The sequence below is a fragment of the Eutrema salsugineum genome, unplaced genomic scaffold, assembly GCF_000478725.1.
Source record: "Eutrema salsugineum unplaced genomic scaffold, Eutsalg1_0 scaffold_7, whole genome shotgun sequence".
Classification (NCBI taxonomy): domain Eukaryota; kingdom Viridiplantae; phylum Streptophyta; class Magnoliopsida; order Brassicales; family Brassicaceae; genus Eutrema; species Eutrema salsugineum.
Window position 1 is genome coordinate 83,982 of NW_006256486.1, and position 27,043 is coordinate 111,024.

Sequence of the window (27,043 nt, forward strand, 5' to 3'; positions counted from 1 at the left end):
ATGAAGTTGGTAGACTTATAGTAATCGGAATATAGCAGATATATGTAAATTCGAGAACAGCGGTGGCATTATTGTAAATAAAGTGACGTTTTTGCTGATGTGGAAATTAATTGTTAATGACATTTTTGTAAATTTTGTTTTCGACAACAGGCTTTTAAGGGTAATTTAGGCACGATTTTTACTAGAATAACCTCAATTTTTATAAAGTCATTCTAGTAATAATTATAAACATTAAGGTTAATCTAGTTAATCTCCCTTGATTCAATAATGTTTTAAGCTCGAAATTTGCCCAAAAACATGATGGGCCTGTACAAAGCTAAAATCAACTCCCACCCCAGTAAATGGTCCTGGCCCATTGAATCTGCAGCCCATGTTAAAAGACAGAAAAAAAAAAAAAAAAAAACAACAATCGTATTAAACCCTGAGTCTGAAACCCTAGTTTCATTCAGTGAGTTGAGAGAGTTTCATTCGCTCCCTCCCTCATAACTGTCTTCTTCATACAGGTTTAGGGTTTTAGCATCTCCTCCAACGCAATATGGCTACGTTTCTTCTCTACGAATCTTCTTCTGGCTTTGGCCTCTTCGAGGCGCACGGACTTGATGAGATCGGCCAGAACACTGAGGCCGTCCGAAGCTCCATCTCCGACCTCAGTCGCTTTGGCCGTGTTGTCCAGCTCACCGCTTTTCATCCATTCGAGTCTGCGCTCGATGCCCTCAACCAAGTCAACGCCGTCTCTGAAGGTATATTCATTTGATTGTGGTGTTTCTCGGAACTCGCTCGAATATTCACTTTGCCTTACTTTTCTGCGTCTATCTTTTGGCTCCCTGCTTAGATTTATAGCTAAAGTAGTTTTAAGTTGAAATCATGAAACTTCATTACATAGAAAAACGCTTAAATTTATTGTGGACCATCACTTCTCAAGGTTTTGAGTATATATAATTAATCTTTGGCAGGGGTTATGACTGACGAGCTTAGAAGTTTCCTGGAGTTGAATCTTCCTAAAGTCAAAGAAGGCAAGAAAGCCAAATTCAGCCTAGGATTGGCTGAGCCTAAACTCGGTTCGCACATATTTGAAGCCACTAAAATCCCGTGCCAGAGCAATGAGTTCGTACTTGAGCTTCTCCGTGGTGTACGCCAGCATTTTGACAGGTTCATCAAGGACCTCAAGGTGTGTGGCCTTGTTCTTTATTTTAATTTCCTCTTTTACTTAGTTCTTGTTCTTTATGTACTCATATCATCTTTTATTTAATATATATGTAGCCTGGTGATCTGGAAAAATCTCAACTTGGATTAGCTCACAGCTACAGCAGAGCAAAGGTCAAGTTCAATGTTAACCGAGTGGATAACATGGTTATTCAAGCTATTTTCCTCCTTGACACGCTTGATAAGGATATTAATTCCTTTGCCATGAGAGTCAGGTTTGTTTTGTAGCCTTTCCCTTTTAAGGTTATGTGTTGCCGATTTAGCTTGAGAAAATTGGTGGGTGAACTGTTTATAATGTTCTTACAGGGAATGGTATTCGTGGCACTTCCCCGAGCTAGTGAAGATAGTAAATGACAACTATCTTTACGCCCGCGTTTCAAAGATGATTGATGACAAGTCAAAGTTGACTGAAGAGCACATCCCAATGCTTACTGAAGTCTTAGGAGATGAAGACAAGGCAAAGGAGGTCGTCGAAGCCGGAAAAGCCTCTATGGGTAAATTTATTGAGCTGTGTTTTTATTGTTAGCTACGGATTAGTGGAATCTCTCTTGATCTGGGACATTTTTTTTTTGTCCTCCTCATCACAGGCCAGGATTTATCACCAGTTGACTTGATCAACGTACAGACCTTTGCTCAGAGAGTTATGGACCTCGCTGACTACAGAAAGAAGCTTTATGATTATCTTGTTGCTAAGATGAGCGACATTGCCCCTAACTTGGCGGCCTTGATTGGAGAAATGGTCGGTGCCCGTCTGATTTCACATGCTGGAAGTCTCACTAACCTTGCTAAATGCCCATCTTCCACACTCCAGATTCTTGGAGCAGAGAAGGCGCTTTTCAGGTTCAATATCATTGAGCTGTCTTTCTATTTTTTCACAAGTTTCTTTTAGTGCGGCGTGTGACATGAATCGCTGCGGTGTTACAGGGCGCTTAAAACACGTGGAAATACACCCAAGTATGGCTTGATTTTCCATTCCTCGTTTATTGGCCGAGCATCTGCTAAGAACAAGGGCCGTATTGCCCGTTATCTTGCAAACAAGTGCTCTATAGCGTCCCGGATTGATTGTTTTGCTGGTAAAAAGAATCTGTAAACGCCCTGGAGAAGAGCATTTGGTTATATGAGATATATTTTAAATATGTGCCCTGGTGTCGCTTTATGCAGATGGCGCAACAACGGCCTTTGGTGAGAAACTTCGTGAGCAAGTTGAGGAAAGGCTAGACTTTTACGACAAAGGTGTTGCCCCACGTAAGAACGTGGATGTAATGAAGGAGGTGATTGAGAATCTGCAAAACAAAGGTATTTCTTATAAAGCAAATACAAAAATGGCATGCAAATTTCAGTTTCGGTGGTGGACTCAGTGTTTGCTGGGTTAGGTGAGGAAGGGGAAGAGACAGTGGAGGCGGCCTCAGCAAAGAAAAGCAAGAAGAAGAAGGCAAAGGGTGAAGAAGGGGAAGAGGAGGCAATGGATGAGGACAAGTCAGAGAAAAAGAAGAAGAAAGAGAAGAGGAAGATGGAGACGGCAGATGAGAATGAGAAATCAGAGAAGAAGAAGAAAAAGAAGAGTAAAGCTGGAGGAGACGAGGCGACTGATGATGGTCAGAGCAAGAAGAAGAAGAAGAAGAAGTCTAAGAGCGAGGATGACGACGAATAGAGACAAAACCATGTATTCTATATTTTTAAGCTAAATGTTTTCTTTTTTGCTAGCAACGCTGGGTGATCTATGTTTTATTCTGAAAACGATTTTGGTAACATCATAACTTAAATTTGTCCATCATATTAGGCTATGTTGTTTCTGTGTTACAGTTTTGAATCCCGCTCTCACGTTAGTAACACATTTTTTTTTTCCGTCAAAAATTATTTTTTATCAATCAACTTGCTTTACAAAATGTTTCATTTTCTATTTTTGTAAGATTAAAATGTTACAAGTTAAAGATTAAAACTAATTTGCCATTTGTGGCAAAATTTTTGCATAAGTAATAAAAAAGATGTAAAACGAAAGTGATTATGTATGATGAGTCATGACTTTTTTTTTTTTTTGAGCAAGGAGATGAGTGATGACTAACTCGTTCAATGCACACATCTCTATATTATTATTTGAACAGACATTTTAAAATATAATCTTTATTTTGTAGAATATTACATGATATATCATTACAAATAACAAAGAATAATTAAAATAAAAAATGATATAGTTGTCTTTCAACTCTATTGCTAAAAAAATGAAAAGTTTTTATTTCTCATTTAAATGAGTATATTTATTATTTAATTTCTAAATTTAAAAATATGATAGTTTTTTATTATTTTTATTTTCAAATGATATTATAAAGTAAATTTAATTAAAAAACGTGAAAATAAATTTTTCAATTTAGAATTATTATAAAAATCAAAATTAAAAGTTATGAAATTAAAAAAGTGGTGAAGTATTTTTTTTAAATAATTTGATACATTTGATTGATTATATACAAAAATACTTTTTTAGTTATTTTACTAAAAATTTGATATGAAAAATTGATTTTTAAATAAAAAAAGTTTGTAATGAAATGAGAGTTATTGAACGGTGAATATTATAATTAATTATTAAATTTTAATCCAATATTAAGATGTTAAGTAAACGGGTTAGTTCGATATGAACAGATTATAATTTTAATTTTTAATACCCACAAAAAATTCTCAAAATTCAAAATATTAATTTTTGAAAATATGTAATATATTCAATCTACTAAATTATATATATATATATTTAAATTAAATATAATTTGTTATATATTTATTTATTATATATCAAATCTAAGTGTAAAGAATATTATATAATTTTCATATATAGTTAAAAAGATAAAATTAAATTTTTATAGTTTGTGAACAGATTATAAATGTTAATTATTAAACGATGCAAATTATAATTGATGATTATAATATTATAACTAGATATTAACCCGCGTTGTAGCGCGAGAACCATTTTTTATCTTCAATTAAGTTAAATAATTTTACAAAAATAGTTATTTTATAAAAACAGTTATTTCTATAAAGTTTATGATAATATAGTGCATATTTTGTAAATTTTTAAAAATGAGTTGATCCGTATATAGAATTTTTAGTTTAGTGCTAATGGGTTTAAAACAACTTATTTTGCTTTACACGCTTATAAAATAACTTCATATATGGATTAACTCATTTTTTATAATTTAAATATATATATATATATATATATATACAGATCAACTCATTATTTAAAATTCACAAAAATATGCACTATATTATTGTAAACTTTATAACAATAACTGTTTTTACAAAAGAACTGTTTTCATAAAATTATTTAAATTAATTAAAATTAAAAATATATCTTCTGCGCTATAGGGCGGATTAATCCCTAGTATTTTTTAATCAATTAGCAATTAACTGGTTCAATGCACACATATATTTTCGAATCAACGTTTATAATATAATTGCTAATTAACTGCAATTAATTGATAATGTAATTTTTAGTGGATGGTTGCGTGATCTCATCTCGCCTGCTGTTTTTTTTTAATTTCTTGCCATTTTCTTCCTTGCAATTGCAATGCTGAAGCAGATTTGTTGGCAAAGGGAGCACTTTTAGCTCTCCAAACTTACAAGAAAAAACAAAGGGAATTAATTCATTAACATGATGAGTAATAATTTGTTATTGATGTGTAGCTGTAAATATGTTTTTGTTATTAAAAAAAAAGTAAGAGTATGAAGCTTGTAGAATTTTAATTAGAAAATTAATGTAGAAACATGAGATTGAACAGAAAAGATAACATACAGACTCATTAGAATTTATAATTGGTGAAGAGAATGAGATGTGATTATGATATATATATATATATATATATATATAAAGAGTTAAATGGAGATATCTTTTGCTCAATTCTAATTTCTACTCATAAATGACTCATTAATGATTCATTCAAATTTCTACTCATTAATGATTCATTAATGACTTATTCTAATTTTTACTCATTAATGACTCAAATACAATATAATAGAGCTTATTTTTTGCTTAATCCGCAATAACGAGAAATAGTGACTCGTGACCAATCACATTCCCAGTTTCTTAGTTTAAATAAAGCAATCCATTACTGATCACAACCTTCAAAACAAATCAAACAGAAAAATTACTTATTCCCTAAGCACTGTATGAGAATGATAATTATGAAATTTCTAGTAGTAATTACACTAGTGGTGGTGTCTAATACTCCAATGTCGATAAAAGCAGAAAATGACCTGATGATAAAGGAATGCCACAATGCAAGAGTCCCAACCATATGCATGCAATGCCTCGAATTTGACTCATCCTCCATCCATGCCGACCCTGTTGGGCTCACCGCCATCGTCATTAACTGCCTCGACTCTCACCTCCATATCCTCACCAAGCAAGTCTATTCACTTTATTTTACTATATATCACCATAATCTTTTACTTCTTCTTTCTTTCCCTTAATTTATTGTGTGTGTTGTGTGGATTAAAAATATTTAATTTAACTTTAGGGGATTCGAACCAACAAAATGAGTGATATAAATATTGGATCATAAACCAACATACCGATAATCTTATTTTTGTTTGACAATCAGTTGCCAAGTATATATCATATTTTTGACCAAAAAAATAAGGGTTTGGGCTGCTTCTTTTAAGGCCCAACTCTAATACACATCTTGTTTCTTTTATTAATTAAATAAAATTGACCAATCATACAAAAATATTTTTATTAATGGCATGACAGTAATTTAACAATCTCAATTAAAAAACACAAAAATCTGAGAAAAATAAATGTTAGGCTGCTCTTAATTTTAGGCCCAATTCGGATTCATATTTTATTTTTTATTAATTAAATAAATCTAACCAATCAGAACAAAAAATATTTTCATTAATGGCATAAAAGTAATTTTAACAATCTCACCAAAACGACACTAAAATCTGTGCATTAAACCACATCACAATTCACTTCGCATTTACTATAATAGATTGCTAATTTACTGCAATTAAGTGATAATATAATTTTTAGTGGGTGGTTGCGTGATCTCATCTCGCCTGCTGCTTTTCTTTGATTTCTTGCCATTTTCTTCCTTGCAATTGCAATGCTGAGGCAGATTTGTTGGCAAAAGGAGCACTTTTGGCTCTCCAAACTTATAAGAAAAAAAACAAAGGGAATTAACGCATTAACAAGATGAGTAATAATTAGTTATTGGTGTGTAGCTGTAAATATGTTTTTGTTATTAAAAAAAGTAAGAGTATGAAGCTTGTGGAATTTTAATTAGAAATTAATGTAGAAGCATGAGATTAAACAGAAAAAATGACATACCAACTCATTAGAATTTATAATTGGTGGAGGGAATCCGATGTGATTGTATATATATATTATATATAAAGAGCTAAATGGAGATATCTCTTGCTCAATCCTAATTTCTACTCATTAATGACTCATTAATTACTCATTCTAATTTCTACTCATTAATGACTCATTCTAATTTCTACTCATTAATGACTCATTACTTATTCTAAATTTTACTCATTAATAACTCATTAATGACTTATTAATGATTCATTAATGACTTATTCTAATTCTACTCATTAATAACCAATCACATTCCCAGATTCTTAAGTTAAATAAAGCAATCCATTACTGATCACAACCTTCAAAACAAATCAATCAGAAAAATTACTTACTCCCTAAGCACTGCATGAGAATGATGATCATGAAGTTTCTAGTAGTAATTACACTAGTGGTGGTGTCTAATACTCCAATGTCAATAAAAGCGGAAAAGGACCTGATGATAAGGGAATGCCACAATGCAAGAGTCCCGACCATATGCATGCAATGCCTCGAATCTGACTCATCCTCCATCCATGCCGACCCTGTTGGCCTCGCCGCCATCATCATTAACTGCCTCGACTCTCACCTCCATATCCTCACCAAGCAAGTCCCTTCACTTTATTTTATTATATACCACCATGATCTTTTATTTTTTTTTTCCTAAATTTATTTTGTTGTGTGGGTGCAGCAACATTACGACACTATTGTCAAAGATAGAAAAGGGACATGATGCAATCAAGACAGCTCTGGAGGGTTGCAAAAAGGACTTGTCGGAGGCTATTACAAAAGCACTGCCCGATGCCAAAAACAGTCTGAAAACCGGTGACTACGACAAAGCCGGCAAATCGGTAAAGCTTGCGCTTGGCTTTCCTCTGAGCTGTAGCGACAGTCTCCAAACTACCAAGTTTGATTTTCGCTCCTTTTATAACCGTATCAGAATCTATGCCCAACTCTCCAATGCGGCTATGCGAATTATCGATCGTTTCTAATAATTCATAAATATCACATGTTCTTAATTCTCTATATATATAACTCAAAAAGAGAACTTAAATCCATTGTCGATGGACGCTCTATGCTTACCGCAATTTAAATAAAAAATTATTCTTCTTTTTATTTTATTTTTATTGTTTCTGGCTTATTCATGATAGACTCCTCATTCTACTACTAATCACGGTGTCAAATGGGCGGGCTGTCCATTGGTGATCCATGTACAAATTATAATGGGCCGGTTATGGACACATCTAAATACTAGTGGGTCTAAATGGTATTGGTCAAGTTTTGTCCAGAAAATAAATGGGTCAAACCATAGGATTTTTGGTCAGCCCAATAGTCTAAAAATTCTAGGTCAAATCAAATTGAGATTTTTTTTTCTTCTCTCAATCTCTCGACGTCTCTGACATTCATCTCTCACTGCATTCCGGCAAGCTACTTCTCTCTCCGGCAAGACTCCGACGATCGGATTCTCTATCCCCGGCGAGTCATTCTGGCGGCTTATCACACAAGCGAGCTTCTCCACTCTCTTTTCTTCAAATTTCTTTTAGTTCTTAGCTTTTACAGACATAGATTGAAGTTGAATTTCAAATTTTTGTGGATTTTAGTCTTCTAGGTTTACTTGTTTATGCATCAATTCAAAGTTCTAAGTTTAAGTTACTTGATTACTTGTCGGCTTTTTGTTATACAGAACAAAAATTCTGGGTTTACCTTTGATTAAAAAAAATGTCGATTTTTGGTATTTCAGGTCGGTGAAATCATCTGCAGGTTCGAAAAGAAGGGTTTCACTTTGAAAGGTAGATGCATAATCATCGTAACTCAGTGTAGCTGATGTAACTTTCTCTAGATCTTTTTCTATTAATGTCTATCTTTTTTCTATTAATGTCTATCTTTTCCGAACAACATAGAAGCTATTAATGTCTCTATCTCCCTTCTATCTTTTTATGACAATGTTTTAGTTGAACTTGTATTTTGTAAGCTGAATCTCTTTTTTTTTGCTGCAATTACGTGAAACTCATGTTTTGAATCTCTTCTTTTTGCTACAATTAAGTAATTTTGAAAATGGTCTTATTTAGACTTATGGACAGTCCAATTGGTCATGGTTTACAATAGAGTTGGTCTTATTTGGAAATGATTCTATTTGGGTGTGGACCATTAATGTCCAGAAAATAAAAATGTTCATTTGGACAAGCCCATTTGGACATAGACAGCCCAATTGACACTGCTAACTACTAAGCATATCTCTAGTAAACGTGAGCTGCTATATGTGACATGAATCATATGATGATATGATATCGTTTTCTTCTCCGGAAACAATCCAAAAGTTGGGCCCTATTAAATGGGCCATCATGTATAAGTCACTAGCCCAACAATATTGCCAGATGGCGGGATTATGAACTTTAACATTTAAAAAAAAAAAAAAATAATAATAATAAATGCCCTAATTCCGTAATAAATTAATCATACATCATTTGCAATGGAAGATGATTTCATATCAAGGTCTTACGCTTCACTCGCTAATCGCCATTATTATTCATCCTTCCGCTCTGGATCTCTCTCTCTCTCCCTCTCCCTCTCTTTACAAAAAATTTCGATTTGCTGATTTGATTTGATCAAATTCAAATCTACGGATTGATTCGGGATCGTCGCCGGGAGGGGAGTATGGCATCGTCGGCGATGGCTTCAGGAAAGGTAGAGAAGGGGCACCAGCTCTACAGGGACGGCAAGTACAAGGAGGCGCTTCTCTTCTACACGGAGGCTCTCACCGCTGCTAAGGCGAAGCCGCAGAAGATCGCTCTTCATAGCAACCGCGCCGCTTGTTATCTGAAATTGCACGATTTCAAAAAGGTTTTCTTTTCTTTAATCTCCCTTTTTTGTCTATATGTTTACATTTGAATTGAAACTCGAAAGCAGATGAGATGGTCAGGTGAATCAATCAAAAGAGAATCCCAATTTTGGTACACAGACTCTGTAGACATTTGGTTTCATCAGATCAGATTGAGTAGTTTAATATCAAGAGCAAAGGCTATATAGGCTTGTTTACTTACTCGTATGAATCATGTATGTCACATGGAATGGAGAATTATCTCTATATATATATAAATGGCAGTCATGAATGATAGATGGAAATGCATCATTGAGTGAGTGGTGAAGAGTGTTGATAATTCAGGCAGCAGAAGAATGCACGTGGGTGCTCGAGCTTGATCAGAAACACAGCGGAGCATTGATGCTGAGGGCGCAGACATTAGTCACCCTTAAAGACTATCATTCTGCTCTTTTTGATGTCAGCAGACTCTTGGAGTTGAATCCTGATTCCGAGGTTTATCACAACCTCGACGCTCGCTTGAGGACCCAGTTGGTATACTTCCCTCTCTCTCTCTCTCTCTCTCTCTCTCTCTTTCTTCTCTTGCTTTCCTTTATATAGCAAGTATCTCTGTCCTGTCTCTAGGTGTTAAAGAATTGTGTCTTGTTTTCTTTCTTTGGTCAAGGAAAGTCCCTTGCTCCAATTCCTGAATCCGAAGCAGAATTGGAAGAAGAAGAAGAAGAAGAAGAAGACGAAGAAGAAGAAGAGGCAAGTAGAAGAGATAATAGGTTTGAGTCAGTAGTTGCAATCAGAAGAGATGTAGAAGCCGCAGGAGAAGATCATGCAACAAACAAGGGGGAAGTTGCTGCACCTAAAACACCAGAGGTTAGAGAAGAGAAAAGCAAGGTGGAAGAACAAGGGCCATTGTCCGATGGATGGCAAGCCATCCCTAAGCCCAAGGGTCATTCAACGCTCGATTACGCCCGTTGGGATACAGTTGAAGACGATTCCAGCGAAGATGATGGCGATGAAGACAGCGACGACAGTGATGAGTCTCCTCAGCCTCAGTACAGGTTCCGAGTCAGAACGGTCGGGGTGCGTCCTGTGAAGTGAAAAAGGTGTAGAATAAGAACATGGATGGTTTCTTTCATCATCCTGCTTGATATTGTTGTTGCACACAAGAGATGTGAAAAAAGGAGAGAATAGACTAGTAGTCTATAGTCGTCGCCTGTTGTGTAAATTAATGGCCTCAAGCTTTGAGTCTATTATATACAGAGAGGAGGACCATTGTCAAATTCAAATGGTGCCTTCTTCTCCTTGTCGATGCAATTCAATATATATATACACACCCACAATTGGTGTTTTGTTGTTACGGTGATGATATTCGAATCTGAACAGAGATGGAATTAGAACTTTTATTCATGACATCAAAGAAGGAAGACGAACGCATAATGATAGACATATATATGTAGTATAGCTTCTTTGTCTTTAAAGTTTTTTTTGTTTGGGGAAGAGAAGAAGAAGAAGAAGAACATCACTCCAAAATAATCGGATTTGGTGTCCGCACGCATAAACAGACCTGAGACTGAAATTGAAAGAGAGATTGATTGATTTTTGTGTAGAAGAAAGGCTGCAACAATGGCGGCATCGAAGCCGTCCCCAACCGATTCCTGGGATTCTACTCTGCCTGGTCCTCCCAGCCGCAACAACTTTGGATCCGCCGATCTCAGTCCCTCCGGTCTCTTCGCCTTCGCCTCTGGCTCCTCCGTCTCAGTCGTCGACTCTCGCTCTCTCCAGCTCGTCTCCACTATCCCTCTCCCTCCTCCTCCCGGCGCCCTCTCCCCCTTCGTCACTTCCGTCCGCTGGATCCCTCTCCCTCTCCCCCGCGATCTTCTCTCCTCCGAGCCCTCCGCCTCTCACCTCCTCCTCGCCGTTGCCGACCGCCACGGCCGCGTCGCCCTCGTTGACTTCCATCTTCGCTCCGTCGTCGTCTGGCTCAACCCCTCCTCCGATCCCAAGCTTGGCATCCAGGACCTTTGCTGGGTTCAGGCCCGCCACGACTCCCACGTCCTCGCCTCCCTTTCGGGGTCTTCCTTTCTCTCTCTCTACACCACCACCTCCTCCGACGGAGTTTTCTGGAAGTACGATGCCGGCACGGAGATCCTCTCCTGCCTCCGCCGCGATCCCTATGATTCCCGCCATTTCTGCGTCCTTGGCCTCAAGGGCTTCCTCTTGTCGATCAGGGTACTCGGAGACACCGAGAATGACGTCGTGATTCAGGAGATGCAGATCAAGACGGATTTCAGTGAGCTGCTCAGGCTGGAAAGAGAGGCGGCCACTAACGGCAATTCCTCTTCTTCTTCGCCTGCTTCGGCGGCATTCCCCTTGTACTTTGCCAGGTTTGCCTTCTCGCCACACTGGAAGAATATACTGTTTGTGACTTTCCCCAGGGAGCTGTTGGTGTTTGATCTGCAATATGAGACGGCTCTCTCGACCACCCCATTACCTCGTGGATGCGCCAAGTTCATGGATGTCCTGCCGGATCCTAACAAGGAGTTGCTTTACTGTGCTCATGTCGATGGCAGGCTCAGCATTTGGCGTCGCAAAGAGTATGATTTCGCTGTCCTTGTCCCTTAGCCATTGCTGGATCCGGTCACTTCCATTCATGGTTTTGCTATTCCTTGAATCAGATTGAGTTTACTTTTCCTTGTTCTACCAAAAAATGGTTGCCCTTCACATGTTACAAGTATCATTTTGTACAGTCTCTTTGCGCAATATTGATTTTAGGCAAGGCTTTGTTCTTTTGTTTTTATAAAATATCGTGCTCTCTTCTCTAAAGGATATCACTGGGAAAAGATGGGAAATCGGATTAGCTTGCTTTAGTTGTACTTTATTTTTTGAATATTTAAGGTATGAGATTTCTGGCTAATGGTGCGTATTAATAGACTTGAGTTCTCTGCTTCGATTAGTTTCTAACTACAGTAGTGTTAATCTTCTTTAAACGTGAGAATGTTTAGGAGAACTTATTGAAATAGGAAGTTTCCTAAGTTATATTAGCTCATGTTTGATCTTCCATTCTAGTCTTTGAGATCACAGCAGTCATCAATTCATCATAGGCTTGGTAACGGATATTAAATCTAAAGTTCTTTCTGGAGCCCAGATCATGTTCTGCATCTCTGGGAAACGAACAAGTCCGTATCCATCTGGTCATTTTTGAACTGTTCTAGTGCTTAGCTTCGTATAGTATAGTGTCTGAGATTCATGGGTTCAAAAGCATCTTATGAATTATGACTTTGTATCTTGTTATGTTGATTAAACTTGGATAATCATCTAAACTACTGCTGGTTATATGTCATTGCAGAGGAGAACAGGTGCATGTCATGTGCACCGTGGAAGAGCTTATGCCATCTATTGGAATGTCCATCCCTTCTCCATCAGCTATGGCTGTTCTCCTCAGTCAATCGGACTCCACCATGCAAACCATTTCAAAACTTCACTCAGATGGAATTTCCTCTGTGGATTTTGATAGTCCATTTGACTTTTACGACCAAAACCTTCTTGTTTCTAAGTCAACTTTTATTTCCCTATCTGATGACGGTAAAATATGGAAGTGGGTCTTGAGTGCTGAAGAAGTTGAAGATGCCCTGAAAAATGCGTCAGACTTGGACATAAGTACAGAAGGCACTAAAGCATCTCCTCCTGGAGCAATCCACAAAAAAGATTCTTTAGATCTGGAGGATGGACTAGTTGTTGCACCTACAAATCAAATCATAAGTCACACATCAAGTTCATCACTGGGAAATTCAGACCTATCATTTAAGGTTGGTGGCTGCCGGCTGGAAGGTTTTGGGTTAACTAGTTCCTTAATCACTTAATGAATGTTCCTCCAGAGGATAGGAGTTTGATGTTAGCAGGTTCCTCATCTTTACGGTTGTGTTTTTCACCATACGTGTTTAGTGGCCTTTACTTGTTTAATCGCTCAATGCAGATCAGCCTGGCTGGGCAGCTTCAGCTTCTTTCTTCCACAGTCTCTACACTTGCCGTACCATCTCCATCTCTTACGGCAACCCTAGCGAGTTAGTTTTATTTTCCCTTGTATGCATAGTACTAAAAGTTTTCCTAGGAGTACTAAATTGATTGATTTGCGGGTTGATTTCAAACGTAGGAGGGGGTAACATTCCTGCGGCAGCTGTTCCTTTGGTTGCTTTGGGAACTCAGAACGGAACAATCGATGTTGTTGATGTATCGACAAATGCTGTTGCTGCAAGCACTTCGGTTCATGGTGGTGTAGTTAGGGGACTTCGGTGGCTTGGAAATTCAAGATTAGTTTCATTTTCTTACAGTCAGGTGGGCAAATTAATTTAAAAATGGAACATGTAATGTGTCATTACTTTCCTAGTGATTCCAATTTGGGATTTGTTTCTTCCAGGATTAAGAAGAGTGTTGGGTTTAGTTTTATTTTCAATAGCATATTGATAAATTAGTAGAGTTGAGAATTTGACATCCAACATCATGCATCGGTTTGTGGTTTCAGGTGAATGACAAAAGCAGAGGCTACATAAATAAGCTTGTTGTTACATGCCTTAGGAGTGGATTAAATAAACCATTTCGGGATTTACAAAAGCCAGAGCGTACTCCCATAAGAGCTCTTAGAACTTCTTCTTCCGGAAGGTTGGATTTTAATGTAATTCGTTTAGCTTCAGTAATTAATGCCTATTGACAACATAATGAATGACTTTGTACACTTCAAGCTATCAGCTTGTCATTGATAGTTTAAGCTTAGAAGCAGTGTCTCATTTAGGTATTTGAAAATCTGTTCCATTATGAGATGACAAATGTTAGATGTAGATTATAGATGATACTGATTTAGATACCTCCTCCGATGCTGAGAAAATCTTTTTTTTTTCTGTCCTGTTGCAGGTATCTTTTAATTCTGTTCCGTGATGCTCCTGTAGAAGTTTGGGCAATGACCAAGCATCCAGTAATGGTGAGTGAGCGCAAACCCCAAAGTATCTATGCTTTTGCTATGTGACTTAGTACCACGGAGTAGATGACAACAACATTTTCTTTCTCATATCATATGTTTATAAGCTTAGAAGTTGCATTATTACATTCTGTACCTGTTCATCCATATGTTTTTTTTCTTCTTCAGATGTCCCATCCTCATTTCATAATTTCTCATCCCTATGAATTTTTTCTTCGTATGTCTGTTTACTTTCAGCTAATATTCCCTTGACCAGGTTACGCTTTTTGCATGTGATACATGAGTAAGGATGGATAATTTGGCACGACATACTTGACTGGCTCATGTTGGTTCTTGAAAATCATAATGCCTAATGGGGTTGATTTTCTTGAAAGTATAAAGCCTGTACCTTTTGAAAATTGAGTCATTTAAAGCAGCATACTCTCTGTGGCCTCTTTTCTTGCCTCTCCCCTTTTCCAAGTGCTAGAAAGTCTTTATAGCCATGTCAATGTCAATTCTTGCAAGAAGAATGTAATGATGGTGTAGAGAATGGGTCCGAACAAGAACTATAACTGATCTTAATATAGCTATAATCTTTGAGGCTTGTTTACAAATACGCCATGTCTAACTTTTGGAGTGTTTATTATCTTTTCGAGGTTATGTAAATTCTAATCGGCCATTTTATTTTTGTTTTTCCTTGTATTGTGTAGCTTAGATCATTAGCTCTTCCTTTTACGGTAGTAGAATGGACGCTTCCAGCAGTTCCACGCCCAGGTCAAGGCGGTCCGCCCAAACAATTTCTCTCATCATCCGAAGGAGGTACTGCTTCAGCAACGGCGTCAGCAGACTCTAGTGAGATGTTTATGACAATAAAACTGTCCTACCCTGAATATAAACCAGTCTTTGATCCATCTTTTCCTAAGGGTTGCTAATTGACATATCCGCAGAGGCAGTGGGGTCGGATGGGTCAAATGAAGAAACTGTAGAGAGTTTTGCATTTGCACTAGTAAATGGTGCCCTTGGAGTATTTGAAGTCCAAGGACGTAGGATTCGAGATTTCAGGTAAAATAGATGGTTCCATTAGTTAATTGTTGTTCAGATTTTCTTCTTTTCGTTGCAATTCCTTACAGTTGCGTTTAAAGTCCTTGTCACAATGCAGATCATATTTTAGGGCTGCTGAATATTTTTCCGTTTCTGAGAAGAAAAAGTGTAGTAGTGATTGCGCATTATTGCTTACCCGCTGTAGAGTCTTTTTCTCCTTATTTCCTTCTTGTTCTAGGATTTGTTTCTAATGCTATCTGTCATTTATTTCTTTCTAGAAAAATTGTGAGATAATAATTGAAACTTCGTTGTCCAATTTCAGAAAAGTGCAGACAATTCACTGCTTGATGGTTTCTTTCAGCTGGTTTCACATAAATTAGCAATCACATTCTGAACCTTGATTGTTGTGTAATCTTCTTCCTATATTTACTGACATATAGATGATCCGCCTCTATTTCTAGACCAAAATGGCCATCTACTTCATTTGTTCCATCAGATGGATTGGTTACAGCCATGGCATATCGCTTGCCTCACGTGGTTCGTTTCTTTTCAATTTTCAGTTCTCTCTTTTATTTTCCCATGGGAGATCATATCTTGCTCTCTTCTTCCAGGTCATGGGAGATAGATCAGGAAACATAAGATGGTGGGATGTAACAACTGGACAGTCATCTGCATTCAATAGCCACAGAGATGGAATACGTAGAATCAAATTCTCACCTGTTGTTGCTGGAGATCGCAGCCGAGGGCGTGTAGCTGTGCTATTTAATGACAATACATTTTCTGTTTTTGATCTTGTGAGTCTTAAGAGCATTCACAATTTCCTATAAGTTGTGCACATGTCTTGTGTTTTCAAAGGTGGTATACTAATACTCTGCAATGTGAAAAGAAAACAAGGACAATACTAGTGTTATTGACACTTGATTTTTGACATTTATCTCTGTCAACCTAAATCAATTGTTTGTGACAGTTGCTACTGAAACTTGCTGTGCAGGATTCACCCGATCCGGTCGCCCAGTCGCTTCTGCAGCCGCAGATTCCTGGCACCCTTGTACTGGAACTTGATTGGTTGCCTTTGAGAACTGATAAAAATGATCCACTTGTTCTATGCATTGCTGGAGCTGACAGCACCTTTCGGCTCGTTGAGGTTATTGTGTATGTGTACACCAAACTTATATTCGTATTCAGAGTCTCATCAATGCCTTCAGATTGTGATTAGTTCCTTATCAGCATGTTGATCTTAGTCACATAAAGTTTTAGGTCATTATCTGTTGTTTCTCCCATAGAATTAAAACTGTATACAATGGGCATATCTAGGTTTTTCTATTTTGCTCACCAGTTGGCTGTGCACCCTAAACCCTTGTAGAAAGGTCCGTAAACCCTGGCACATGGCCATGTAGGTGGGATGGTGTACAGGGATTGACAACTAGGCAACCCTTGTCCCCAGGTTAGCTAGGCATGTCTAGGTTAGGCATAAGATAATATTTTGTTTCGGATCTGCCATTACTATTGATCCAAATTTAAATTGGCTACAATCACTTAATTACTTCTGCTATCTTATGTTTCCAACTTTTTTCTTCTGGTCTTTGCAGAAATGAAAAGAAGGTTGGCTTTGTGCCCCAGTCTAAATCTGTAAAGGAGAGATTCCGTCCTATGCCTATGTACTCCCCTATCCTACTTCCTGTACCACATGCGCTGGTAATTTTCTTTACTTAGGAATACTTCTTGATTCTGGAGAGTACTTATTGATTCTGAAGTCTTTGCGGTACTTAATCGTGGTTTACTACTGAAATCATGTAATACAGAAGATACCTATAACCTGTTCCCAAGGCAGATTCTAGGAATTGAGATTCCAATTTATATTATGGTTACTCTTGACAATGTCTCTGATTATTATACATGCAGGCACTGCGGATGATTTTACAGTTGGGAGTGAAACCATCTTGGTTTAATACTTGTAGCACCACTTTGGAGAAAAGGCCTCATTTGATCCGTGGAATGGCTTCATCCTCTAAGGATCTTCGGAGCTACATGATTCACTTACCACCTTTAGGAGACCCTGTAGTGCCAGAGATGCTGCTGAAGATACTAGAGCCATATCGGAAAGAAGGTTGTTTTCATTTGTTTAGTATAGTATCCCATACATTTCTCTTTCAAGGTATCTGTTTAAGTATTCTAGTTTTTTTCATCCTAGGTTGCTTGCTTGATGATGAAAGAGCAAAACTGTATGCTGATGTGGTCAAGAAAGGTTGTGCTGCAAGATTTGCTTTTGCGGCTGCAGTTTTTGGTGAAACCTCAGAAGCTATTTTCTGGTTGCAACTGCCTCAAGCCATTCGCCATCTGACGAACAAGCTGATGAAAAGGTCTTCGCAGAAAACCCCTTCCCCTGCTTTGGCCTCAGGTACCGATGAAGCATCTATGCCGAGTAAAATATCATCTAGTGGTTTATCAGCATCTGAAGCCAAGAAGATAGACTCTATGGTGAGTATCACAATAAGGTTCCTTTTCTATCAAAAGATCATGCATTCTAGCCATTCCCTTCTACCAGATACTTAGCTGAGAATTTTTAATTTTGGAAATGGAGTTACTTTGCTTAGATCATTATATTTTCATTTGCATAGTGTTTGTTGGTGTGCTTATATTACACATTGTCATGAACAGTGTGATGGTTCACTTAGATTAATGGCTTTTGAGCGAGAAGAATTATGGACACGTGCCAATGAACGTCTTCCTTGGCATGAAAAATTGGAGGGGGAAGATTGCATTCAGAAACAAGTACATGAGTTAGTTTTCACCTTTAGCTCGTCTTCATTGTTTTATCTTTTCATTTTATTTCCTGAATTTCTGGAACAGAAACTTATAGAAACAAAGTTTATAGATTTTAGATTTAGAATCTGAGTTTCCACGCTTAGTTCTTGCGGTGACAAGTGAATTTACTTAGTAACCTTTATGATCAGGCTAATATCAGTTGGGAATTTGGAAGCTGCTGTTAGTTTGCTGCTTTCTTCTGCTCCAGATTCTCCATACTTCTATCCAAATGCTCTCCGAGCTGTTGCACTCTCTTCAGCTGTGTCCAAATCTCTTCTCGACCTTGCACTAAAGGTATAGGTCTTACCATATTTGATAGTCTTTTGTGTCCTTTTAACATAAAAACAAAAAATAACCATTCATCACTTTTGTTGCGCACATACTTAGGTTGTTGCAGCCAACATGGTAAGGACGGACAGTTCGCTCTCTGGTACTCATCTTCTATGCGCGGTTGGGAGACACCAAGAAGCTTGTTCACAAGTTAGCTTCCTTGTTTCCTTTGTAATACTGAATATTGTATATTTTTCTGAACTATACTTCCACTAGGAATATCCTCTTATTAAGTATCAGGGAACGTTTGTAGCTTTGATTTAATAATGGGCAACGTTTTAGACACTAAATGTTTTAGACGTTTTGTTTATGCAGCTGCAAGATTCTGGACGATGGACTGATGCTGCTACCTTGGCTGCCACACATTTAGAAGGATCGGATTATGCTAGGTCTTTTCTTTGACCATTTCACCCTCGAATCTGATTTTTGTTTCCTAGAACTGGTTAGTAATTGTTGTGATCTCGTGCCCTTGGTTTAACTGCTATTTCTCTCTCTCTCTCTCTCTACTCAGGGTATTGCAGAGGTGGGCTGATCATGTTCTCCACGCGGAGCACAATGTCTGGAGGTACTGTATCATACTCGACTTCAATACTGTTTAAATTACATCGAAACAGTGACATAGTTTCCGGTAAGAAATCGCATTATGAGAAAAGAAATTACGTCATATGTCGATGCAGGGCACTTATTTTATATGTGGCTGCTGGTTCCCTGCAAGAGGCGCTTGCAGCTCTCAGAGAGGTGCAGCATCCCGACACAGTAGCCATGTTTGTGCTCGCCTGTAAGGAGATTCATTCGGAAATCGTAAATGAGATATCAAGCCAAGACCATGAAGAGTCTGAATTTGCTTCTGGTGAAGGCACCGATCTGCCTGGCCTAGAACCAGGGAAGGAAGAAGTAGCAGCGGTTGGCGAATACTTTCAACAGTACCAGAGAAAGTTGGTGCATTTGTGCATGGACTCACACCCCTACACCGACTGATGAGGAACTAGAAAGAGGGAACTCTCACGCACACATAAAAATCATCTTTGAAGAACAATCACAAACAAGTTTTGGGGTATCCAGAGAAAGATTACTACGTTTGTGTTTGTTGTTGTACACTGAACCCTTGTTCATAGCTGTTTTGTGTAAACTTGATCTAAGACCAGATAAATTGCCCCCCTGGTTGTTTGGGCGTTACTTCATTCTGTTCCTCATGGCCATGCATTACACATTACAATACTATCGTCATTCATGCAGAGCCGATACAACCAACTCAATTTGAAGAAATATTATACAGCTTGTTTTTGGCTGTCTTCAATGAAAGAATCTTCTCCGGCATCGAGCTGATCCAAGTTCTTCGTACTCAGCCTTAGTGACACACATGGACTCAAAATCTGGGCTCGAGGCCAAAAGCGAACCCCCTCTCCAAACACCTAGGATGGGGCTGCAAGCAAATACAAAAAGAATTAGGAAAACAAAAAAAAAAAAGAGTTACTTAACCAGTAGGAAAGGATTGAGTTTGTATACTCCTCCTGAGTTGTAATCTTCAAATCAAAGTGGTCAGGGACAAGTGGACGAAGCTCTCCATGGCTGCAATATCTCAGACATCAATCAACTTGTCTAGTAACAAATACCATCAATGATGACATGGGATGGTATAAAAACTTTTTAAAAAAAAAGACTTACAGCCTCTCCTTGAGTTGCGGAAATAATGTGCTTCCACCAGTTAAGATGATGCTGCCACAAAGCATCGAACATTAGACAAACACAGCTCATCCAAATGAAAGGAAAAAAAAAAAAAACGTAAGCGATGGGAGCCACCTTTGGTACAAAACTGGTTGCAAGTAAGAATGGCATGAGCTTACAGCTCGGACAATGCACTCTGCAAGTCCCGCCTGATTCATCCCTGTCCAAAAGTCAAGTTAAATGATTAGCATCATCTTTCCTTTCATCTTCTTCTTGTTGATACGAGATACAAACCTAGATCCGCGGGCTGGAATAACGTCTCAGGTACAAGAAAACGCTCATTTGTCAAGTCAATCTCCTGCAGAAGAAGCATACATAGATTTGAAGGGGAATAAAAAAAAAAAGATCTCTTCTACCCACTAACAAACATAGAAGAGAAATCGTAGGTACGTTTTTGTTGAAGTCAGGCTTTTTCTGATGCTCTTCATCAGAGTGATGAGGAGGTGGTTGCTTGACGTAACCTTTGGTATGAGTGACGCCATCAGGAAGAACATAGGTAGACTTGATGGGGTTTCCATGTCGGCGGTCCCTGGCAAGTCGGAGATCACGGTGGAGGTCAAGAGAGACGAAGCAGAGCTTCTCTTTAGCATCATCCATCAAGAAAGTCTGATCCATGACATTTACGGATCGATAAGAGACCAGTTCCTTGAGGTAATTAGTCAAGGCTTTACCTCCCAAATCGATCCTCCTAATGGCGTAGTTGAGGGTGAAGTTGTGGAGGACAGGGACGGCGTGAGTGAAGGAGAAGCCACAATCGACGACGAGGCTACACTGTGTGCGCGAGAGCATGGAATCCGGCTGGCGGCTAGCTTCGTAGAGATGAACGAGGGACTGAGGGTTTGCCACGTAGAGAGAAGAGAAGCCGAAATCCTCGAAGACGAGCTCGTCGGTGGCGCGTTGCACGGATGGGATCGAGAGTGGTGGCTCCGTGAGGAGGAGCGAGGAGGAGGTTGGGGTGATGCGGAGGAGAGAGGTGAAGAGGTGTGACCAGATGTCGCGCTGTAGCTCAGGGTTTATCAGGTAGCCGCGGTCGATTGGGCGGCGGACGGCGGCGGAGGTGAGGTCGATGTCGTTGTCGAGGTCGGAGAGAGGGAGAGGAAAGATGAACTTTTTGGAGGAGAGAGGTCTCAAGAGGCAGTTTGGGATCACCGTGACGGGATCACGCTCGCCGCCTTGTCCGGCTTTGATTAGACCACCGCCGTTGTCTAGCACCACGATGTTGTTCGACATTTCACCACCACCACGACGGCGACGGCGACGTCGACGTCAACGACGAGAGAGACTTGCTTTGTTTCGCGACTTACTTACTGGTTGGTTTTTTACTTAGAAAATCGAAATGAGAAACCTTTTTATTCTTAGGAGATTTCAAACCAAAACTGAAGTAGTCTGAGAAATATTTAGTCTTTGCGTTTCGAAAAGTTTTCTTCTTCCAAACTGTATTCATTCATTTGACATTACCAAAGCTAGCTTTCGATTCCTCCCAACGTCTATAATTAAAGAAGAAGATACAAAAAAGAGCACAAAATGACATTTTCTTGCTTTCACCTATCCCTTCTCTCGTCGTCTCTCTCTCTTCTCCTCCCTTTATCACTCCAATGATCGTCTCTATCTCTCATCTCTTGCCGGCGTCTTCCTCTTCTTCTCTCTTCATCTTCCCTACTCTCTCTTTCGTTTCTCTCTCTCTGTTTCTTCTCCCTACTCACACCATCATCATACCTCCTGTCCCTCTCCCTGTCCCTGTCCCTGTCCCTGCTCTCTCTGTGCTGTCTTCTACCATCATCTCTGTCTTGTCTTTTCCCTTCACCATACCCATGAGGGCTTCTCCTGCGAACCTTCTCCTTGTCATGACTATGCTCTCTCTTCTCCCTCTTCGCTTCAGCTATGTCCCCCTCAAACACCATATCGTAGCCTTCTCCTCCCCCGTGCTGTCTGTTCTGATCTTTCACAATGAACTTTGAAGCTTGATTACCACCCACACACTCATTGGCAACATGATCCATCGACCCACATTTGAAACATCCGTTCCCTGTCATAACACCATTTTACCCATTAGTTTAGTTATTACATCAACAGCACCTCCATGTAATTGCATCGCAAGAAAAATTTTGACATCTGCTTGGTCTATGGGATCAATACATACAAATAAGGAGGATTTACCTTTACCCTTTTGTGAGTCTTTTTGCCGAAACTGTGACCACAGTTTGGATACACTCTGACTGAAATCCACATGTATTCTTCTATCATCAATCAGAGCATTGTCCATCTGTAAAACAACAGGTTCGTTAAGGACCTCAAAATGATTCATTCCACATCGTCTCTATGCCTATACTCTTTTACACTTGTTAGCCACTTGACCATTTACCTTAAAATACGCTTGTTCGCATGACTCCTTGTTCTCAAACTCTATATACCAAGGACAAAACTCTCAATAAAAACACAAATTTATACAGGAAAAAAAAAAAAATTTCCCAACTGTAACCATATAGCTACTCACCTATAAAAGCGTAGCACAAACTATCACCTGTCTTGAAATCCCGGATTACATCAGCCCTGCAATAATTAGAGATGAAAAATAAATACATAATGCAATACAGTTGAGTATTCCAAAACGAATAAAAGAATCAAGGACATATCACTCACGATATCACGGTTCCAAAGCGTGAAAATATGGTATGCAGATCCTCATCCTGCAGGAGACGAGAGAAAAAAAAAAAAGAACAAATTGTGAGAAAATACAACAGAAGCCTTTGCTTTTAACTCTAAATAACCAATCACCTACCTCAGTCACAGGATTTAGTTTGCAGACAAACAGCACATTATCTGGAGGCTTTACCTCGGCCTCTGGGATATCTCCTATCTGCAACAGCAATACAAGCTCAGGTAACGTCAATAGAGCTAAAAAACAAGTGAGTCCAGGACACTTACACTCTCAAGCACAACAGCACTAGAATGGGCAGCTTTTTCGCGGATAACCTCCTCCAGTTCCTGAGCACCAAGTTCTTCATCCATTGGAACCCAATCATCTTCAAGTCGCACGTCATCTTTGACCTCTTCCTTCGGTTTTCCTTCAGGGGAAGCATCCAGTATCATCTCAGCCAGTTGTGGGGGATCATCAAAAGGATCTTCAAGGATGTAAGTGTGCTTGATTCTAATGTTCTTATATGGTCTGTTCTTCGAATCAACATAAGCTTCATTTATCCTAGTCAAAGTGTCAAACCCCTCTGCAATCTCCCCGAACACCTGAAAAAATGTCATGTTGTAAGTAACCGGGTATATGCAAAAGAAAGCGTAGGCGGATTAGGAATAACTTGGTGCTTACAGTGTGTTTCCCATCAAGATAGTCTAGATCATCACGAAGCGTGAAATAGAACTGAAAAGAAAACAGACAAGTCACATGAGGACATACTAAATACACAAAAATTTTGATCCACAACACACTGATAGTTATACTGACAAGATAATACCGTCAAAAACCTGAAACTTCAAGCAAAATGATTTGGATTACCTGGGAAGCATTGAGATTTTCTCCACCACTGGCCATTGCGACAGTGCCAGTCTTTGAATGTTTTAGATCGAGATGGATCTCATCTCCAAAAAACCGAGCCTGCTCGCCATATAAAAATCTGGAAATTCAACATAACATGCACGCCATGGTTTAGGATAAAGTTGACAAATTTATTGGGAAAATTGACAGTAGAAAACATAAACAAGGAGGTGTCAAAGCAGCACACTAGGAGAGTAACAGATTGAAAAGGTAAAGAATGATCAAAACAACAATCTTACTTGTAGATTGAATCTCCGCCAGCTCCTGTGCCAGTTGGATCACCAGTCTGCGCTGTGAAATCCTTTTGCACAGTGTGGAAGAGGCACCCATTGTAGTACTTGATCCTAACCCAAAAAGAAAAAGTTAAAACAACTTAGAGAAACAGTGAGTACCATCGAAATGTTTTTTTATAGATAGATAGGCAGAAAGTCACTTACTTGCAGAGCTTGAGGAAGTTTTTGCATGTCAAAGGGCATTTATTGGAATGCAAATCAATCACAATGTCCCCAAGGCTCGTCACAATAAGAACTGACATGTTTCAAACCTGAAACCAAAAATTGGAAGTGAGAAGTAAATATTATGCTTTACAGTAACTTATCTCATTCATAAATAAACCCGAGCGTTAGGACAAGGACGCGGATTGCGAGCTGATAAACATGAAGACAACAAACGAGGGAAACAAAAAGAAAAAATGTAAAGACGGGAAAACCAACAAGTAGGAGAAAATCCCCATTTTCTATTAACTCATAAGCACTAACTAAATTACCCTCCCTTAATCCCACACTAATAACAGATCCTTCAAGTTGTTGCTAAAACCAACAAGCAAAAGATAGCAAAAGGTCGAAAATCTATGCCTTTGCGAGATAGATTCTAGTTCTGATCTTGAGCCCTAAAACGAAGAAAGAAGAGAAGAGAGATTATTTACCCCAGACAGAAGAGAGAATGGATGAAACGTCTCCCCTTGGTCTCTGTCAGAATCTTCGACTAGGGATTTGGTCGAGATTGAGATTTTTGAGAATTTGTTTAGGTTTAAGAGAGTTCCTGGAAAAGAAGAGTGGAGAGAGATTTTGAAAAAAGAGGTTTCCTTTTTCCAACGGAGGGTTTTATTGTGTAAATAACAGAAGTTGAGACTTATTAGATAAGAAAAAAATAGTAGAGGGGTTGAAAAAACAAATGAAAGTTGCAAGAGGCTTCGTGATCAATATATATAAATACGTATGCCTCTCTATCTCTCTCTTTTATACCAAGAAGCCGACAAAGACAAATTAAAAGCCAATAAAAAGCCGCCACGTAGTTTTTGGAGACGAAGAAGATCCCGAGGAGGGACCGCGAGAGATCAGCTATGTCCGAAAGCGGCGGGCCTGACTTCAGCCTGTCGGACGAGATTCTGGCGGTGATCCCCACCGACCCTTACGATCAACTCGATCTGGCGAGGAAGATAACTTCCATGGCCATCGCTTCGAGGGTTTCGAACCTCGAGTCCCAAGTCTCCGTCCTCTCACAGAAGCTTGTCGACAAGGATCGGCTTGTCTATGAGCTCGAGGCCAGAGCATCTTCCTTGGAAAGACTCTACAAGGAGGCTGACTCCACATTGAAGAATGTCCTCGATGAAAATGTAAGCTTTTTTATTTTCTGGCTTTTATGGTTGACTGGACTTGACTCGGAGATGGAATTTTTACTCAATTGTTTTTGAAGATGAAACTAACTCAAGAGCGAGATTCACTGGCGATCACTGCCAAGAAACTAGGTCGTGATTTTGCAAAGGTGCTCGCTTTTCTTTCCCATAATTTTTTGTTTGTTTGATTCGGATGTTGATTTCACCCATTCATTTGCTCAAACTCCTCCTCCTCCTGTCTTCTTACTTTGTAGCTGGAAGCATTCAAGAGACAATTGATGCAGTCTTTGAATGATGAGAATCGATCTGTATGTGTATGCTCCTTCACTTCATTTTCTTTTATATTTTTTTAAAAAGCCAAAATCTGAGCTTGTTGACATTCTCTTCTTCTCCTTTTTTCTTACAGCAAACCGACAACACTGATGTCAGACAGGCTCCTCGAGACCAAGGTATTCAATTATCTGTCTCTCTCTCTCTCTCTCTCTGTTCATGAGATGGTTCTTCTTATCTATATTTTTGCTCTGTAAACGTTATAGATGAGAATTCAAATGGCTTTTCCACACACGATTCCAACAACCAAGGTAAATGATTGGATGTTTTACACAGTTACAATTTGAGTGTATTTAACGGCAACAAAAGACACATGGCTGAAACAAAAACAGATCAAAACAAGTGGTTCATGCTTACAAATCATCCATTTATTCTGGTGTTCAACAAACAGGTTTAAAAAGTGAAGAGAGGCAAAGAGTGTCTTTGACACCGCAATTGTCTCCCGGTTATACTCCGAGCGGAACACCAAAGATCCTATCGACTGGTGGGTCACCGAGAAGCTACTCTGCTGCTTCATCTCCGAAGCTATTCTCTGGCGCCGCATCTCCAACATCCTCACATTATGATATACGTCTTTGGTCTTCATCAAGCCAGCAGTCTTCACTACCAAACTCACCTCCTCGCTCACATTCTGCTTCAGGTTTTCCAATATATCATCATGTGATTTGTGGCCTGTATATATATATATATAGATATCTGAAATCCTAAAAATCACCATCTCCTATAAAACAGTAGCTCGCCGTCCGCGGATTGATGGGAAAGAGTTCTTTAGACAAGCCAGGTATGGAAATTCAGAGAGCTAGCAACTAGTCAAACATTGAGAAGGAAGGAATGATAGATAAAGCATTTTCTTTTTATTTTGGAGTATGCAGGAGCCGTTTGTCATACGAACAGTTCAGCGCATTTCTGGCGAACATCAAGGAACTAAACGCTCGGAAGCAGAGCCGGGAGGTAATTATAAAACCCATCCTTTTTTACCTTTTGGTTTTCTCTTGGTTTGGTTTGATGGATCCAAAATGTATAAAAAATCAATCTTGAATGACCAGGAAACATTACGGAAAGCGGAGGAGATATTCGGGGCGGAAAACAATGATCTTTACATATCGTTTAAGGGACTTCTCACAAGCGGGCGTTGAAAGACATATAGGCACCAAACACCTTTTTTTGTAGCTTCTTTGGACCACCAATACATACTACTACTAAACTTTGTTGAGTACATCTGAAAATGAGGGCGAGTTTATAATAAGATTCTCAGACGATTTAACAGAAAAATAAAAGCAGAGAATGTATTTATAATGGATTCATTGTTTGAACAAGAGTGATTTCTTTATGATGCTCATTCAGTTCCTTTGCCTAAGAGTTTA

The 27,043-nt window shown here is 38.8% G+C and overlaps 7 protein-coding genes across 13 annotated transcripts; 5 read left to right on the forward strand and 2 right to left on the reverse strand.

Moving 5' to 3' along the window:
* Nucleotides 1-437: 437 nt before the first annotated feature.
* Nucleotides 438-2,996, forward strand: LOC18011265 (nucleolar protein 56). Its single transcript, XM_006392502.2, has 8 exons — nucleotides 438-740; nucleotides 954-1,168; nucleotides 1,261-1,418; nucleotides 1,510-1,697; nucleotides 1,791-2,043; nucleotides 2,128-2,276; nucleotides 2,365-2,499; nucleotides 2,577-2,996. The coding sequence occupies exons 1-8, from the start codon at nucleotides 536-538 to the stop codon at nucleotides 2,852-2,854; spliced, it is 1,581 nt and encodes a 526-aa protein (XP_006392564.1). The 5' UTR covers nucleotides 438-535; the 3' UTR covers nucleotides 2,855-2,996.
* A 3,832-nt stretch (nucleotides 2,997-6,828) lies between these two features.
* Nucleotides 6,829-7,641, forward strand: LOC18011270 (pectinesterase inhibitor). Of its 2 annotated transcripts, none has more exons than XM_024150207.1 (2): nucleotides 6,829-7,135; nucleotides 7,221-7,641. In XM_024150207.1, the coding sequence occupies exons 1-2, from the start codon at nucleotides 6,900-6,902 to the stop codon at nucleotides 7,519-7,521; spliced, it is 537 nt and encodes a 178-aa protein (XP_024005975.1). In that variant the 5' UTR covers nucleotides 6,829-6,899; the 3' UTR covers nucleotides 7,522-7,641. The 2 variants fall into 2 exon arrangements, with proteins under 2 accessions (XP_024005975.1, XP_024005976.1); XM_024150208.1 differs by having other exon boundaries at nucleotides 7,009-7,139.
* A 1,367-nt stretch (nucleotides 7,642-9,008) lies between these two features.
* LOC18011263 (protein unc-45 homolog A) lies at nucleotides 9,009-10,698 on the forward strand. The gene is made up of 3 exons (XM_006392504.2): nucleotides 9,009-9,370; nucleotides 9,693-9,881; nucleotides 10,017-10,698. The coding sequence occupies exons 1-3, from the start codon at nucleotides 9,185-9,187 to the stop codon at nucleotides 10,437-10,439; spliced, it is 798 nt and encodes a 265-aa protein (XP_006392566.1). The 5' UTR covers nucleotides 9,009-9,184; the 3' UTR covers nucleotides 10,440-10,698.
* Nucleotides 10,699-10,739: 41 nt separating this feature from the next.
* On the forward strand, nucleotides 10,740-19,646 carry LOC18011264 (WD repeat-containing protein 11). Of its 2 annotated transcripts, none has more exons than XM_024150205.1 (20): nucleotides 10,740-11,935; nucleotides 12,688-13,147; nucleotides 13,315-13,402; nucleotides 13,492-13,673; nucleotides 13,861-13,997; nucleotides 14,247-14,313; nucleotides 15,000-15,141; nucleotides 15,237-15,351; nucleotides 15,792-15,867; nucleotides 15,942-16,124; nucleotides 16,322-16,482; nucleotides 16,920-17,025; nucleotides 17,233-17,437; nucleotides 17,522-17,808; nucleotides 17,989-18,110; nucleotides 18,285-18,429; nucleotides 18,523-18,615; nucleotides 18,781-18,854; nucleotides 18,977-19,030; nucleotides 19,143-19,646. In XM_024150205.1, exons 1-20 carry the CDS (start codon nucleotides 10,965-10,967, stop codon nucleotides 19,441-19,443), a joined length of 3,969 nt encoding a protein of 1,322 aa, XP_024005973.1. In that variant the 5' UTR covers nucleotides 10,740-10,964; the 3' UTR covers nucleotides 19,444-19,646. The 2 variants fall into 2 exon arrangements, 1 of the variants encoding a protein (XP_024005973.1); XR_002897351.1 differs by having other exon boundaries at nucleotides 10,965-11,935; nucleotides 17,989-18,102; nucleotides 19,143-19,347.
* LOC18011286 (actin-related protein 6) lies at nucleotides 19,594-21,550 on the reverse strand. Its single transcript, XM_006392505.2, has 6 exons — nucleotides 20,581-21,550; nucleotides 20,425-20,488; nucleotides 20,266-20,350; nucleotides 20,131-20,181; nucleotides 19,972-20,034; nucleotides 19,594-19,888 (listed from the first exon to the last, which is right to left on the reverse strand). The coding sequence occupies exons 1-6, from the start codon at nucleotides 21,418-21,420 to the stop codon at nucleotides 19,759-19,761; spliced, it is 1,233 nt and encodes a 410-aa protein (XP_006392567.1). The 5' UTR covers nucleotides 21,421-21,550; the 3' UTR covers nucleotides 19,594-19,758.
* Nucleotides 21,551-21,609: 59 nt separating this feature from the next.
* LOC18011287 (peptidyl-prolyl cis-trans isomerase CYP59) lies at nucleotides 21,610-24,794 on the reverse strand. 2 transcript variants are annotated; one of them, XM_006392507.2, is made up of 12 exons: nucleotides 24,660-24,794; nucleotides 24,172-24,278; nucleotides 23,974-24,078; nucleotides 23,696-23,813; nucleotides 23,510-23,560; nucleotides 23,116-23,430; nucleotides 22,970-23,047; nucleotides 22,831-22,877; nucleotides 22,685-22,740; nucleotides 22,553-22,593; nucleotides 22,354-22,453; nucleotides 21,610-22,216 (listed from the first exon to the last, which is right to left on the reverse strand). In XM_006392507.2, the coding sequence occupies exons 2-12, from the start codon at nucleotides 24,267-24,269 to the stop codon at nucleotides 21,732-21,734; spliced, it is 1,494 nt and encodes a 497-aa protein (XP_006392569.1). In that variant the 5' UTR covers nucleotides 24,270-24,278; nucleotides 24,660-24,794; the 3' UTR covers nucleotides 21,610-21,731. The 2 variants fall into 2 exon arrangements, with proteins under 2 accessions (XP_006392569.1, XP_006392570.1); XM_006392508.2 differs by having other exon boundaries at nucleotides 22,348-22,453.
* Nucleotides 24,795-24,974: 180 nt separating this feature from the next.
* LOC18011317 (uncharacterized protein At4g15545) lies at nucleotides 24,975-27,022 on the forward strand. Of its 4 annotated transcripts, none has more exons than XM_024150376.1 (9): nucleotides 24,975-25,349; nucleotides 25,430-25,498; nucleotides 25,604-25,663; nucleotides 25,756-25,798; nucleotides 25,886-25,930; nucleotides 26,071-26,319; nucleotides 26,412-26,460; nucleotides 26,552-26,630; nucleotides 26,726-27,022. In XM_024150376.1, exons 1-9 carry the CDS (start codon nucleotides 25,077-25,079, stop codon nucleotides 26,813-26,815), a joined length of 957 nt encoding a protein of 318 aa, XP_024006144.1. In that variant the 5' UTR covers nucleotides 24,975-25,076; the 3' UTR covers nucleotides 26,816-27,022. The 4 variants fall into 4 exon arrangements, with proteins under 4 accessions (XP_024006144.1, XP_024006145.1, XP_006392572.1 ...); XM_024150377.1 differs by having other exon boundaries at nucleotides 26,415-26,460; XM_006392510.2 differs by having other exon boundaries at nucleotides 25,604-25,657.
* Nucleotides 27,023-27,043: the final 21 nt, after the last annotated feature.